We start from the raw sequence: 16,483 nt of genomic DNA, 5'->3' as shown, positions 1-16,483 counted from the left end.
TGACTTTCAGTCTGCTAGTCCTAGCTCGGAGGCTCCTCATTCTCCTCCCGGAGGGCAGGAGACTGAACAAGCGCTGTGAGGGGTGGGTGATGTCGCCCGCGATGCGGAGTGCTTTGCGGGACAGGCATGTGTTATAAATGTCCTGGAGGGGGGGGAGGGGGGCACCAATGATCCTCTCAGCTGTTCTGACCATGCACTGCAGCACAAGATGGGAACTGAGGCTTCAGCTCTTCTCAGTTTGCGGAGGAAGTAGAGGCGCTGTTGAGCTTTATTGGCCAGTATTACGTTACCATTGAAAGAGTGCGCGTCGTCTTGTCAATGTAACATAATTGGAAACGATAGCCAGAGTAACAAAAAAAGATGTTTAATTATATTTACCATGGGTTTTGTGAATAAAGGAATAACATAAAATAACGACAAACAAAACACAGGACTGTACAAACGGGATCAGCCACACATGCAGGGGAGAACAGAACAGTTATACACAAGGGAATGACGAGACAAGAAACACCTGGGCTGATTACAGATAGATACACCTGGGAGGGAAACGACAGATAACATACGGTTATCCTATAACCATAGTTATATGAGTATAGTGAGCGCTCTGCTCGTAGTGGAACTTATCCCTTTCAATCTAATTCTGAATAAAATTTCTCGACAATGTACACACCCATCCGCCTGGCCACACCCACATCCGCTCCTCTACATAAGTGGGGACGTGGCCATACTAACAGCTCCTTCCCAAGTCTTTCACTTCAAGACCACGGGGTCCTCAGTGAGTCCGAGCAGAGCGCTCGCTATACTCATACTATGGTTATAGGATAACCATATGTTATATTATCGTATAGCTTACGGTCTGCTCGTAGTGGAACACAGGAGCTGAGCAGAGCTGAAGCTCGACAAATGTACCCGCTGAGGCCCCCCACAACCATCAGAACCGGGGAGGACCCGAGCCCCGGGACCCCCCTAGAGGGGGACGGGAGGGAATCGGATCCGACTGTGCGAAGAGGGTTTAGTAACTCAAACGCACAGGGTGAGCAGATCGTGGGATATACCTTCACACAGAAGAACCCGCAACTACATAGGCGCGCATCCCACATGCCACCAGGGAACGAACTGGAAAAAGAAAAAAAACTTTACAATCCCTAACAACATGGGGTCAAGGTCAAGAACCCAACCCCATGGCAAGGCCGTAGCAGCGGAGCGCGAAGGAGGACCCAGCCCCAGGAACAGCCTGAGGGTCAGGACCCCCCGGAAAAGGGGGCCTGGTGAGGCCAACGATGCCGCAGCATCGAGACCCCACCAGACGGTCACTAGTGACACCACCCCCCACATCGCCAGCGTATCGGACAGCGCCCATCCAAGAGCAGGCCCTTCCCCCCTACAGCACGCCGCCCTGAAGCACTCCAAAGAGGCTACACCCCCACAACACAGTGGGACCAGGCAGCGCACCGGGGAGACAACCCCCAAAGAGGTTGATCCCTCAATCCAGGCAACAGGTCAAAAGCATAACTCGGCCTGTGCCCGGAGCACTGCGGACTAGACAGGCTCCTAAGGGGTCTGCTGAGAACAGCACTCCGGCGGAAGGGGCGTTCGGTATGCTGTGCACCATGTCGCAGCCTCCACAAAAAAACCGACCCCCTAGAGAGGCCGAGGCAGAGAAGGCTGACATGATTGGCAGACGTCATGAAAGGTGCGGGGGCACACTCGCAGGCAGACGGGGTCAAGCCCAGCCTAACCCGAGAGTCGACTCCGCTACCAACACACCGGGGAACCAACCACCTCCCTATGTTTAGTTTAACAGGAGGCGGTTGTTCCCATAACTCCCCCAAGAAAAAACTCAGAAACACAGCTGCGGGTATACACCGGCTATACAGCAGTACAAGTGTTTCAGTTCTCAAGAAGGGGTTAACCCAGGCCAACAGGTCGACGTGAATGAGTCCGGACCTGGGCCCGGCGGACTGGGACGTACACAGGGATGCCAGAGGGGTACAAAAGAACCACCTCGACAGCCCCCTCCCAGCCCCGCCAAGCAGGGGAAGAGAGGGGCGAAAAATTATGGAGAAGGACCAGGCTCCTTAGCACAGCGCAAGGTACAACACAATATGGACCAATCAACAGTGAAGGATAACACGCAGTGACATAACCTCCATAACATCAAACCCTGTAACGCCCGGGCCAACCCGGCATTTTCCCCCCGAAAAAGCACAAGTCCTTCAGGGTACCAGAACAACAGACCTTCGCCCCGGCGGACAACGGGTTAACTGACCTGGTCCGGCGCGACCAGAACCAGTCCTGTGTCCTAATCACGCCACCATCCCCAGTCCTAAGAGGGGGGTAGGTACGCGTGTCGATCTAAAACATCACAAGGGCGCACCGAGACGGTCAGAACATGAATGCACCGTGCCCGGTGGCCCACCGCAAGGGCGTGAGACCCCTCCGCCAATGCTTTGATCTATTCCGTCATCTCCGCCCAGAGATGAATGAGAATTCGTCGAGACTAACCTAGTACACTGGCGCTCGGAAGAGATAAAACTCCATCCTAGTTGCTCCATAAAAAACGCTGTTTCCATGATGAGCAACCAAGGTGCGCCAGCCCATGCGTGGTTCCACACAGAAGCACCCAGGGCCAGCACTATGTACACGTCGAGACCCAAAACACATCAATGGTAATTCTAACAAGAACCCAGACAACGTTCCCTCCAAACCGCCTGGGAGAGCGACAGGAAGCCGGCCAAGAGACACAGATATGGGCCCCATATGACCAGTGTTAATTTTGTCAACTAAAATGATGGCGAAAGATGTTCGTCAACAAAGGTTTTTTTCATGACGACAACGAGACATGATGTCACGTTATTGAAGACCATGTCACGCTAACGTGACTAAATAGTTAATTAAATATCGTTGACCACAACTGAGGACACAAATATGTAATTTACAAAAACCAGGATGAAATTTCTCTTCATGTATGTTGATATTGTTGACTAAAACAAGATGAGACAAAATAATTATAACTTTTCTTAATGCCATCGTCCCGAGTAGAGCAGTGTGACGGGGAGCTCTGTTATTAGCATTAGCTGAAGAGCTATTTGAAAAGCTAGTTTTAGCTTAACGTTACCTTGGCTAAAGTTGGGACTATTCATAATCCAGCTGCAGACCTGCAAGCAAAGTTCAGCAAGTTGGCAAAGGAGTATTCCAAGGTAAATCACTTTTTCACCAGTAACGTTACATTGTTTCCATCTAGCTCGCGTTAACTAGTGGCTAAACTAGCTCACGCTAACGTGGTCACTGATCGACTTTTCGCACACAATTAATGACATAATGCAGACAGCCATACCGGTGACAATCTTTAGCTTTTAGTGCCAAATGATAAGAGTCTGAGGCGGAGTCTCAAAAGAGAATGTTGAATATTTATTTTGCATTAAAAATCACAACAGAGCCTCTGCTACTACAGTAGCTAACCTAAACGGAGCCGACTGGATAGGAGGAAGTGCGCAACAACGTGTAACGTCCGTGCGGAACCAATGTGCCAACAACCTTTCTGTGGGTGAACTCATTGAGTTTAGTTGTCAATTAATGATACTAATACTAATAATATGACATTTTCAGATGAATTAATCAAGTTCTGAAGTGTACAAATCCAATTGAGACCATCAGCGCTTCAACACGGCACTCACCTTCGCTGCTCTTGCCTCACACGGTCTGGTGAGACACAGCTTAGCCGGCCTTCTCGCGATAGTAGAAGTATACCTTGAATGAACGAGACATGATAGTTTCTTCACAAACACAGGGTATTTTTTGCAACAATGGAAAACAAATGTGGAGCCACCTCGACCACCAGGCCTGGACTGGCCATCTGGCATACCGGGCAATTGGCCGACGCATATTTGGGCCGTTATGATCTGATAAGTTTTTTTTTTTTTAACATTTTTTATTTATTTTTTTGGCCTGCCCACTACTAGGCTGGGACAGCGGCCCATTGGTACTGACTGACACTGGGCTGGCCCAATCACATATCTTAATAAGCACCCCCCCGCCAGTTGTGCAGGTACATGACTGAGAGGGGGGCTGGTACATGACTGAGAGGGGGCTGTGGTACATGACTGAGAGGGGGGCTGGTACATGACAGAGGGGGCTGGTACATGACTGAGAGGGGGCTGGTACATGACTGAGAGGGGGCTGTGGTACATGACTGAGAGGGGGGCTGGTACATGACTGAGAGGGGGCTGGTACATGACTGAGAGGGGGCTGGTACATGACTGAGAGGGGGCTGGTACATGACTGAGAGGGGGCTGGTACATGACTGAGAGGGGGCTGGTACATGACTGAGAGGGGGCTGGTATACAGGACTGAGAGGGGGCTGGTATACAGGACTGAGAGGGGGGCTGGTATACATGACTGAGAGGGGGCTGGCTGGTACATGACTGAGAGGGGGCTGGCTGGTACATGACTGAGAGGGGGCTGGCTGGTACATGACTGAGAGGGGGCTGGTACATGATTGAGAGGGGGCTGGTACCATGTATTGGTACTGACTAACACTGGGCTGGCCCAATCACATCTCTTACTAAGCACCCCCCCGCCAGTCGTGTGGTACATGACTGAGAGGGGGGCTGGTACATGACTGAGATGGGGCTGTGGTACATGACTGAGATGGGGCTGTGGTACATGACTGAGAGGGGGCTGTGGTACATAACTGAGATGGGGCTGGTACCATGTATTGTGCATCATTGTAGGTCAAACCATTAAAAAGTTAATTGCCTACTTATGTATTAGCCTACATGGAAAAACACATTCACAACCTTTGTCAAGGGAATTCCAACAATTCTGGACCTGAATGTACCAGTTAATTGTAATCATCTCTCTCCTTATGTCTAGTCAAGCCAGGTTGTGGAGGAGAGAGACAGGGATGAACAGGCTATAGACTACTTTGCCCATCCTGAGCCTGCTATGATGCAGGTGTTTTTACATCACCACCCAAAACAATATTCAGCCAAGAGTGAGTGAGTACACTGGTCCACTTGCACTGGTACACTTGTCCATGGCACTTACTACCCAGCTTTGTAGTGGTTTGGGGGAATAGTACAGTAGGTACGCATATTTAAGGGGACCGCAAGGATGGTGTACTGGTGGGTGGTGTCCGACCGATTATGGTGGGCCGGTCTGGGCCAAAAATGCCAGGGCCGATTTTTTGTCCCAGTCCAGCCCTGTCGACCACCAAGAAACCAAGAATTCACCCTGCAAAAAGTCTGCATGAATTTTTTTTTTAAATAAAGCAGAGCAAAAAAATTTATAAAGCAAACAAAGCAAAGAGGCTCATGGGAAATGTATTAAAACCACAGACAGTACAGCTTGCGGCCAGCAGGTACAGGAATGCACGCAGAAATGCACAAATAAATGTTTTGTGTTTGTTGAAGCTCATTCCAAGAAGCTGGGGCATTCAAACAAAAGGCTGGATTTCCAAGTTCAGAACGTACTCGTGGGACCTTAAAGCAACAATGTGCATCTCTGGCATCTCCAAGCTTTAATAAAGGGACACTTAACTTGACTTGACTTGCAGCTACAGTAGGTGCTGGAAATGCACATTGTTGTCCCCGGAGTACGGTCTGAACTTGGAAAGTCAGCCTTTGGTTTTAATGCACCAGCTTCTTGGAATGAGCTCCAACAAACACTAAACATTTATTTGCCACTAACTTACTGTATGGACACTTTAAGAGCGCGATTGCAAACACCCCATGTGTCAGTACTGAGTGTTTGTGTTTTATAGTTTTTATTATGTTGTTATTATTGCCTAATATTATGTTTACTATGTTTCACTGTGTATTTCTATTGTCTAATGTAATCCCATTACATTAGGGGGGCCCACCCTCACTTTCATTCCAGAGTCCTAAAGAAAGGTTGAATTAATGAATGTTGCAACAGTCAAATGGATCATCTCTCAGAGTGATGATCTCATCAGATATCATCAGTCCTCTGAGGTAGAAATGGGTTTAGATTGAAAATAACCGCTAGCTTTGTGTGTGTGTGTGTATGCGTGTGTGCGTGTGTGCGTGCGTGTGTGTGTGTGTGTATGCGTGTGTGCGTGCGTGCGTGCGTGCGTGCATGCGTGCGTGCGTGTGTGTGCTGGCTAAGGTCAATAACACAACACACACACATCGTTGTCTCATCTGGTCACAAACACTAAACTTTTTTTTTCTTTTTTTTTTACCACAAATCCTCGATTCTGTCCTCTATGGAACTCCTTCAGCAATATGCATTTGTATGATGGAACAAACAGTCTTTCACTAGCCACTCTCTCCTGTCTCTTTCTGTTTGTCCTTGAAGCCAGTGTACGCCTCTGCAAGACACACGTCCACACACGTCATCCTCATGCTGTCCTAATCACAGTCCACAATGGTGGAATGTAGGAATGTAGTCGTGGATAAAAAATAAAACCCCAACTCGTTAAAACTCAAGTTTGGATCATGACGTTTGAGAGTGAACGTGTCTATGAATAATAACTCATCTCAACTCCCACATAGACATGGTCAGAAAGGGTTGAAGAAGACAAACATGTTGTTGTCCTTGTGCTGTTCCAGCTGTTTTCCCTCAGCTAATGGCATTATTTTCTGCAGGCTCTACAGACTCAAAGTGACAACAGCAGCATTCTAAAAGGACCCAAGTGTGTTTGCTGCTGCAGTGTTCGCTAATGCAATAGTCATAGTCGACAAGAGAAATACAATCTGCATGTATTTATATTATATACAGTATATATTTATATTATATATATATATATTACAAACCCGAGTTGATCAGAACTTCCTACGCTGAGCTATGGTACCTTTTTGCGCACCTACCGCATAATACCTCCGGAAAACCGCAACAATGAGGCATTCACTGGTAGGGGGTAGGTGCGGAAAAGTTACCATAGCTCAGCGCAGGAAGGAGGCTATGTTTTCAGGAGGCTCACTCATAGTCAGGCCTGCAACCCGAGGACAGCAGTGGGCTAAAGCAGTGGTTCCCAAAGTTGGGGTCGCGACCCAAAGGTGGGCCGCGAGCAGCCACGGGAGGGCCGCGAGATGATTTCCAAAAAAAAAAAAAAGAAGATTGTCAGGCCACTGAACTTAGAAGCAGGCCAGGACAGTGTTTCTAGTTGTATTCTAAAATTCTATTCCATTGTATTCTAAAATGTGACTATATGGTTTTATATTAACTTAATAAATAAACAAAAACGAAAAATCTACTTATTTCAACGAACATTTCAAACTAAGATTATGCACATAAAATGCTGAAAACAACCGAAGCAACAATAGTATTTTAATGAGGCTATTATTATTATCATTATTATTTTGCAACAAGTTAGCCCTTTCATAAATAGCACATATAAATGAATAACTAACTTGAACTAACTTAATAGGATTGAAGTGATATTTGGCTTAATAAACCGGTCGCCTGGCAAAAAAAAAGAAAAAAAAAAGCCTGACGATGTGCATTGGGCCGCGGCTCTCTGACGCCTTATTTTCTGAGTCCCGGCCTGAAAAGTTTGGGAACCCCTGGGCTAAAGGATACATATATGGGTGTTGTGATCGGGAGGTTCAAATCCCTGGCAGGTAAATCTTAGAGTGGGAGTGCGTGTGGGGCTGATGGTCTCCCCTCCCCACTATTGAAATGCCCTTGAGCAAAGTGCTGCTGAACCCCCACTGTTCCAGTGGAGCTGCTCAGTGGCCAACAGTGTCAGGCCTTGTCCAGACTAAAACGATTTTGATCTGTTTCGTTTTCGTTTCGTTTTAAGGTTTCCATGCCACACATTTACAAAATAAATGTTCTTCCTGTTTCTTTTATTTTGAAAACCCTCGACCGGAAGTGTTATATTGTCTGTTGCTAGCAGCTTTGATTGATTGATTGAAAAGTTTATTAACAGATTGCAGAATGGGTACAGTACAGTACAGCTCAATACATACAATGGTTAAGGGGCTGCAGACCAGAGAAAGACTTTTGTCTTGTTTACATCAGGGTCCCCCATTTTCAATTCATCATAACATATATGACATACATGACATACAGATAAGACAGTACTGCTACATCTATACATTTATGACATATCAGATTTGCAAATACAGTACTGTTTGTGATACAAAAGTGTCCAGAAAAAGAGTGTATATACATTTGACGTAGAAACTGTACATTGGAGGAGGTTGGGTGGGTGGGGTGGGGTTGGGTGGGTGGGTGGGAGCTGTACATTGGAGGTGGGGGGGTGGGGGGGGGGGGGGGGGGGTTGGGTAGGGGGGGGGGGACACTGTACACTGTACATTGGAATACTGACAAAGCCATACTTGGTCATTTACTGTGCAACTGGGTTAGGACATTTGTAGGGGCCAGTTTCGAATTGCAGTCTCCCGTAGGTGTTTTTTTAGAGTGTTTTTGAAAGTGGGTAGTGATTCACATTCCTTTACAGCTTTGGGTAGGGCGTTCAAAACATTGATGTGGCATAATTGCGAAACGTGTTTAGTCCCTTGTTTGAGCCGAATCTGGGTTTAACATGATTTGTGGAGCTCCCTCTGGTGTTGTGATCGTGGTATTCACTGACCTTTGGGAAGTATTTTGACATGTACATGGGTACCTTGGTCGCGTAGTGCATCTTGTAGACCAGGCCCATTGCAAGTTGCTGTACTCTGTCGTCTACTCTAAGCCATCCTAGGTTGTCAAAGTGGGCAGGGGTGAGGTGGGTTCTAGGAGTCAGGTCAAGCAGTAGTCTGACTAGCTTGTTTTGAGATGTTTGTAATTTTTTTTTTAGTGCCTTTGAGGTGCTTTGGTACCATGAGGTGCAAGCATAGTCGTAGTACCCTTGAATGAGTGCTCCTGCTAGAGTCTTCAGGGTATTCTTGTTTACCAGAGAGGAGATCCGGTACAAAAATCGAGTTCGTTGGTTGACTTTTTTTATTACATTGGATGCCATTTTGTCACAGGAAAGATTAGCCTCTAGGATGGAACCCAGGTAGGTAATTTCATCTTTCCTTGTGACAATATTGTTGTCACAAGCTTAACTTGTGTCCGCCGGTTCTGTGCTTTTCGAGCTAACGTAACGTCATTAGTTTCCAAAGGAGAGGAGAGAAAGACCGCGGCTCACATGCAGCTCAAACTACCTGTTGGAATAATTTAATTGATTGATGTTTAACTTGTCCCTGTGTGTGTCCAGTCATTTCGACTAGCAAACGTTGTATTTAACGTTACCTCAGGATACCACTGTCTATTGTATTTAGTTGGTTAGCTATTTAGCTAATGTGGATAGCATTTTGAATAGCATCAATGCTAGCTGGCTGGCTACAGCTTTATTTACTAAATCATGGAGGCTTTTTAATCCTCAAGTAAGAGAGGATTTGTCATGATCAACTGAAGGCGTATGCTATGGAACAATATGAAGGAAATCGATGATTTGCATTTGATTTATAACCTATATAGAGTTTTAAGAGGATAATATCATCATCATCACCATCATTATCATGGATGGGTGTCTCCAGTCAAAACTGTGCAGACAGAGGGCCGTTATCAGCTGGGTGGAACAGAGAGAACTAGGGGGGATAATATCAAAATTGAGCGGTTGCTATAGTGATCTGGGTCAAATAGCTGTGGTCAAAGACAGCACGTCACACGTCACATAGTAACGAGGAGAGCGGGCCCTCGTTGCTATGGCGAAGATATTATAATGGGAGTTTTCTTCCTGGTAAGGTGAGACTGAAACTAACCACACCGAAGAGCGCACACGTTGATCAGAGACTTTCATCCCTCTCCATCCTCGCTGGGTGGGGGAGGGGAGTGACACATCATCACTAGCTTCGGCTAGCAGATATGGTTGTTGGCTACGACAAGGCCGCGACGACCACCGAGCGGGGTAACAGGAGATCATTAGAATAATGAATTTAGTGTTCCATCAAAGACTTTTCAAGGACAATACGAAATGGGTAACATCTGAGGCTTTTGTTTATGTAATAAACAACGTGTTCCGAGAAAGGTGACATGTCTGACGGTGTGAATTATTATGATTACGGATTGCATTAAAGGGGAATGACAAAGATTGTACAGCCAGTATGAGAAGACGTCAAAGAAATAAACACAACGCAGAACTACACAAGCCAACAGATGCAGAGGTGATACTGGCTGATTGATCGAAATCTAACAAATACGTGCTTGGGTTTTCAGAAAAAGGCCAGCTATGTGACGCTAATCTCTAGTTAGTATTGTGTATTGCATCACAGTAGCCTCCCGATTAGCTCAATATAGCTTCTGTAACACGAATGCAACTACTCTGATGCCATTGTTGTTTAATAATAACTCCCGGTGTTTAATAAACACTTCTAGCCAGGACATATAAGATATATATGTATCATGTTTCTTTTTTTTGTCTGGGTTTGCATGCGGATTAAGGGAGATGCGTGTGAGCATGTGTGTGCGCCTCGGTCGGGAGTGTGTGTACAGCATAACCCCGCTCCGCTTCAGACAGATAGAGAGAGCACAGCATATGTAAAGCTGTAAAAGCCTGATCAAGCTCAATAGCTGTACATGCCATTGGTGTGATGTTTTCACACACGGGGTAAGGGAGAGGTGGGCTATTTGCATCATCGGTTCAGGAGAAGATGCGTATCACTTGTAAGATGGTGACGCATTGGGGGGCGTCTTCAGGCGTCTTCAGAATTGTGCACTCTGGGAGCTGGGCCCCGTTCCCCGTACCTGGATAACTGAGTTAGCCGGATAATTTCCAGTCAAGTCTGACTTAAGCCGGACCTTCCCATTCCCCGACGCGCGATTGTCTAAATCACCATGACAACAGATCAAAAAGTTTGAGCCTGGTCGGGAGCAGGGTTAACTTCAGTTAGCCGGATGAACCATGGCCACGCCCCCGCAAAGAAATGACAGCTCGCTTCCTGAAATGATTCTCACAGTCTAGGATCTGCATTATACCATTCTGAATTACGTTTCTGTGCTTCGTTTTCCTAGAGGGGGCTTTTGAAATGTATAATAATAGAACTAAATGCTGATAATAAATCATATTGAGCCTATAGATTTACTTTGCCCTAAATAAAATAATGCACGTCATATACAGCGCTCGGAGTCGCGATACACGCTGCATGTGGTTATTTTAATAACGGCGCATTGCAAATGTGAATCCTGCGGGGATATTTTTAATGAATGAAACCTATCGGCCGTTTGGCTCTGATTAGTTTCATATATCCTCCGCTGTAGATTTGCTTAACGGAGCGCCCGGATTGTGTTTCATTCAAGCATAAAATTGAAGTGTCTATGCGTGGATTGTGGATTTTGTGTGATATTGTAACTGGGATTAAAATGTCTGATGAGATGCGCTGTTTGACGGATTTGAGAAATTGAATGAGCCGTTGACGTCACATTAATGCATTTGAGAATAAAGAGATAAAACTTCATTCAAAAGAAAAAATATTCTAAACACGGGTCTCTTGTCCATTGATGGTCTTGGATAAACAATGAATCTATCCCGTCTGGCACAGTGGCGCAGCGGTAGTGCTCAATCCTGGCAACCGGGCGACCGGTGTTCGAAACCCCGCGTTTCCAATATAATTTTTTGGAATATAATATTAATGATTATACGCAAAAGTAGCCTAGTTTTAAGTTAAAATATTATAAATCTACATGCATTGAGGATGTCATTCTTTATATAGCTCTCAACGTGCACCAAATTGAATTATTCCTACATTGCAAAAAGAAGGAAAAGACTAGGATTCGAACCCGGGCCGTCTGCGTGAAAGTCAAAAGCAGAAACCGTTACACCACAGTGCAGATAAGTAAAAGATCCACCATACATCAATCAATGGGTAAGAGAGCCGTATCCTTATTCTGTATAACAGTTTAACTAATTATTTTAGCTAGCAAGATCTCATTTGATTATTCAATCCATAAACCTACTGCCAGCAGGCAAGTTTAAAGAAATATAATCTGATTGATTGAGGTAATGAGGGACTTAAAATTAGCCTATAGATAACGCATTTAACTTGTCGGCGAGGTGATTGAGCCGTACTGCAATCTGTTAATAAAGTTTTAAATCAATTAATCAATCAATGCCGTTAGAAAATCAGGATCTCTGCTATCGATAAGTGCTGGCTTTTCAACTGAAGCGGCCGCGCGCACTTATCCTGGGTCTCAAGTCTGGTTCGAGTTAACGAGACTGAATCCACCTTCGAGGAACAGGAAAATCCCGGCTTCAAACATCGGGTTAACTGAATCTGGATAATGGGACTCTTGATCGACTTAGTTGAACCAGGTACGGGGAATAGGGCCCTGGTATCAGAAAGTATCGTCTTCAGGCTGCCATAACGCAGTTCCGTGTGGCAGAACGGTGCAAACGATCAAATACTTTGCCTAAAACGACCAAAATCTTTTTAGTCTGGACATGGCCTCAGACTGCGGTTGTAATCTTGATGGTAGATATCAGTGTGTGCTAATCAACAATGATACATCTGACTTGCTGAGGGTCACATCTGGGGTTCCACAAGTGCAGAAATGTATTATGTTGTGGTGAAGATTTTGAGCAGATTACATACCGTAACTAATGTAAAAAGGGTACTGTAGGTGTAATAGGCTAAAGGCTTCAGCCTATACCTTTTCAGTCAGTAACTTGATTTGTCACTGTTACTATGGTTTGATTTATAAATTGTATTTACATCCTATTTTCTCTCCCTCTCTTCTCTCTCCCTCTCTCAACCCCCCTCTCTATGTATCTATCTTTCTCTCTCTCCCCTTTCTCCCTCTCCACCCACCCCTCTCTCTCTCTCTCCCTCTCTCCACCCCCCTTCCTCTCTCTCTCCTCCTACTCCACCCCCCTCTCTCGCTCCCTCTCTCCACCCCCCCTTCCTCTCTCTCTCCCTCTCCTCTCTCTTCCCTCTCTTCACCCCCCCTCTCTATCCCTCTCTCTCTCTCCTCTAGCTCTAAGACTCCTCAGCAGGCAGTGTTTGCAGGGAGCATGCAGCTGTTGGCAGGTATCAAGCTGTGTACAGGACGAGTTCTCACCAACCACCCTCATTATGAAGACCAGGACCTGAGGGAGAGGACCCGCCAGGTATACATGAGCCACACACACACCATCCACCCAGACACTAGTCACACACAGGTGGGTGGATTGATGGGTGGGTGGGTGGGTGGGTCGGTGGGTAGATAGATAGATAGATTGACGGATGGATGGATGGATGGATGGATGGATGGATGGATGGATGGATGGATGGATGGATGGATGGATGGATGGATGGATGGATGGATGGATGGATGGATGGATGGATGGATGGATGGATGGATGGATGGATGGATGGATAGATAGTCAGAGCACACGCCTGTAGTGCGGCACACCAAAGCAGAGATGGTCTGCAGCCAACTTCCAGTCACCAACATCTGGAATACCCCCTCTTTGTCAGTGACGGTAAATGGTAAATGGACTGCATTTATAAACTGCTTTACAACTTATGCCTCACATTCACCCATTCACTCACACATTCACACACCGACGGTGGAGGCGACCATGCAAGGTGCCAACCTGCTCATCAGGAGCAGTTAGGGGATTATGTGTCTTGCTCAAGGACACATCGACATGCTGCTGGGAGGAGCTGGAATCGAACCGGAAACCGTGTGATTTCCAGACGACCAGCTATACCTACTGAGTGAGCCTGTGTGAACCCCCAGTGGGCCGGCGTGTCAGGGAGAGACTGAAGCGCTCAGAGCCCCGTTAGCATGTTAACTAGAGGCACCGTGGAGCCGCCTCAGCCCATCCATCTCATTCAGATCCGCACTAATGCCACGGAGACCAGGGGATTGTCTCTAGATGGGGGTGATGACCCCCCCGGTGACTGAATAAGGGGGGGGCGGGTTGTATGAATGGATAAGTGAATAGTAGTGCACTGGACTGGACGCGTGAATATTAAAGGCAACCGACTTGTGTTCAGCTTTTCTCTGATTGGCCGCGACCCCCCGCCCCCACGCGGCAGGCAAGCGGCAGCCGTCCCACGTGCCAAATGAAATCCAAGGAGCAAGCGGCAGCAGTGGAGGACGCAGGCTGCTGACTGATTATGAAATGCGCGGAGCATAATGTTGAGGCAGATTCACGCGTCACTGTACATCACTTCTGAAGTATAAACAAACTAGGTTATTATGTTTCGCGTTTTTAACGCTGACTGATTATGAAATGCGCGGAGCATAATGTTGAGGCAGATTCACGCGTCACTGTACATCACTTCTGAAGTATAAACAAACTAGGTTATTATGTTTCGCGTCTTTAACGCTGACTGATTATGAAATGCGCGGAGCATAATGTTGAGGCAGATTCACTCGTCACTGTACATCACTTCTGAAGTATAAACAAACTAGCTGACTGAACTAGAAAGCGTAACGTTATTATGTTTCGCGTTTTTAACAACCAACTACCAGATTCACTCGTCACTGTACATCACTTCTGAAGTATAAACAAACTATACTGCTGTGACGATTTTGAATATCTTAACATGTATTTACGCCCATACAATTTTTTAGATTAATGATTGTGGATATAATATAGAAAACACATCATTATTGTAACTGAGGGGTACAATTCCCTGACTGTATTGTTAGATATGATATTTAATACCACTACCTCATGTACTTTAACTTCTGGCCACCCAGTACAAGATATAAGTATGATGAACACTTTCCCACCTGATGAAACGAATCCACACAAATGTACCAAATCGAAGGTTTAATACAGCAAAGGGTGTATACAACGATCACTTAATTACATTTATGATTTGAAATATGGAATATGCACTTTTATGGCAAATGAGTATTCGTAGGTAAATCAACATTGAATGTCCAATCTCTGGTTGCGCAGGGAGTAAGTATACAACCTGGAATATTTAGGAAAACGATAGCGATGGTACTTAAATGATTATAGCTGGATACACTAAGGGGGGGGGGGGGGTCCCGCTGGTTGTAAGACAGTAGGAGGGGGGGGTTAGAGAAGCCGCTGGCGGTATCCCATCTGGCCGACGGTGTCTTGGGAGAATCCAAAGTCTTGGACACGGTGCCCACAGAACCTCGGGCCGCAGACGAATACAGCTGGACCCTCTGTGGAACGGTATCTGCCGGTCCACAACGGAGAGACGTGAGGCGACCTCACGTGTAGAGCGCCGTCTCACCTGGAGTCCTCTCCGGGGGGTAATTCCAACACTCAGCAGTGTTGGCCTTTATCCATGGAATAATCAAAGCACACAAAGCATAATCCAAGCCGTGGAAGGCTCGCCGTCGTCCGGGTAGAGTAATCCAATATACAGGTCCAGTCGCTCTTGGCCCGGAGCTCCTCGGATGCAAGCACCACTAGGGGTCTGACCAGCCTGGTTAAGCGTCCAGATAACGTCAGGAACGAGGGGGGTACTGATAACTGTAGAACTCTAACCGAACGATGCACCATACATAAATAGACTACTATTAGCTTAATAGAATACGTCCAACTCGACGGTATGGTGCCAAACTATGACCATTCAACTATTAATCTACACGATATCTCAATGCCTATTCTGGGCCAAGTAGGCCTTACTACACCGCACGTGCGTCGTGGGGAGGCTTTTGCGTCTGTCACTCTGTTGGAGGGTAAAGAACTGGACTAAAAGAAAGTTCTACTTTACTGGCGCCATATATATATGCGCTATGAACAAATAGTACCATTCGTATTTCGCCCGACATATTACTGCGCGGAACCGGGGGTTGCCTCGACATGTTAGGCGGCACGATTGAACTTGGACCTAGGGGTATGGCAACCTGGCGCCAGGTTCTCGTCCAATGGTAGAATGAAACTATTATGGGCTGTTTAGTAGAAACGGGGATATTCAATGCATATTGTACAAGGAATATACAGGGGATATCAAACGATATACAAATACAATTAAATATATATAAATAAATATACATATTCGGTTTAATCTGATCCTTCACAACAATTATGATATTGTCAGATGGCGTTGTCAGATGTGTAGAATTCACCTACTTACAATTATGTACCTTACTGTAACTCTGCTTGCGCCTACAGCACAGCAGGTAATGGCGTTAATCAATGAAACATGCAAATTGCTCTGTGCTGGCACAAAAGCTTGCACGTTGGCGGCAGGGTCCATCGCGAAATAGTTAGTTAGTTAGTTAGTTAGGCAGTTAGTTATGGCGTTAAGTGATGCGGCGATAGCGATATGGCATTAACCAACAACGGGCATTAACCAACAACGCAAACACAACGAGGCATTAACCAACGAGCACCTCTCGAGCACCTCTCAGAGCACCTGGGGGAGCCTGATGCGCATGCGCGGCCGCGGTCACTCTCTGCCGCGTCTCTCACTGTTACTGACAACACACAGCGCGGATAAGGGCGTGTGCTAGGGCGGTCACGTGGCCGTGTGGCCAATCAGAGAAACGCTGAACGAAAAGCTGAACACAAGTTGGCTGCCTTTAATATTCACGCGGACTGGACAGAGGT

The 16,483-nt window shown here is 46.3% G+C and overlaps 1 protein-coding gene across 1 annotated transcript in view; it reads left to right on the top strand.

Moving 5' to 3' along the window:
• The window catches only part of dpy19l3 (dpy-19 like C-mannosyltransferase 3), a gene marked incomplete at both ends in the record, with an annotated part of 352,724 nt that overhangs the window by 289,059 nt on the left and 47,182 nt on the right, over nt 1–16,483 (top strand). The window contains one exon of the mRNA XM_084308278.1: nt 12,928–13,060. Within this exon, the coding sequence (XP_084164404.1) occupies nt 12,928–13,060 (133 nt within the window). The remainder of the gene's footprint in view (nt 1–12,927; nt 13,061–16,483) is intronic.

This window comes from Notolepis coatsorum (genome assembly GCF_963971535.1).
Source record: "Notolepis coatsorum genome assembly, chromosome: 2".
Lineage (NCBI taxonomy): Eukaryota > Metazoa > Chordata > Actinopteri > Aulopiformes > Paralepididae > Notolepis > Notolepis coatsorum.
This window is presented reverse-complemented; position numbering and strand designations above follow the sequence as displayed.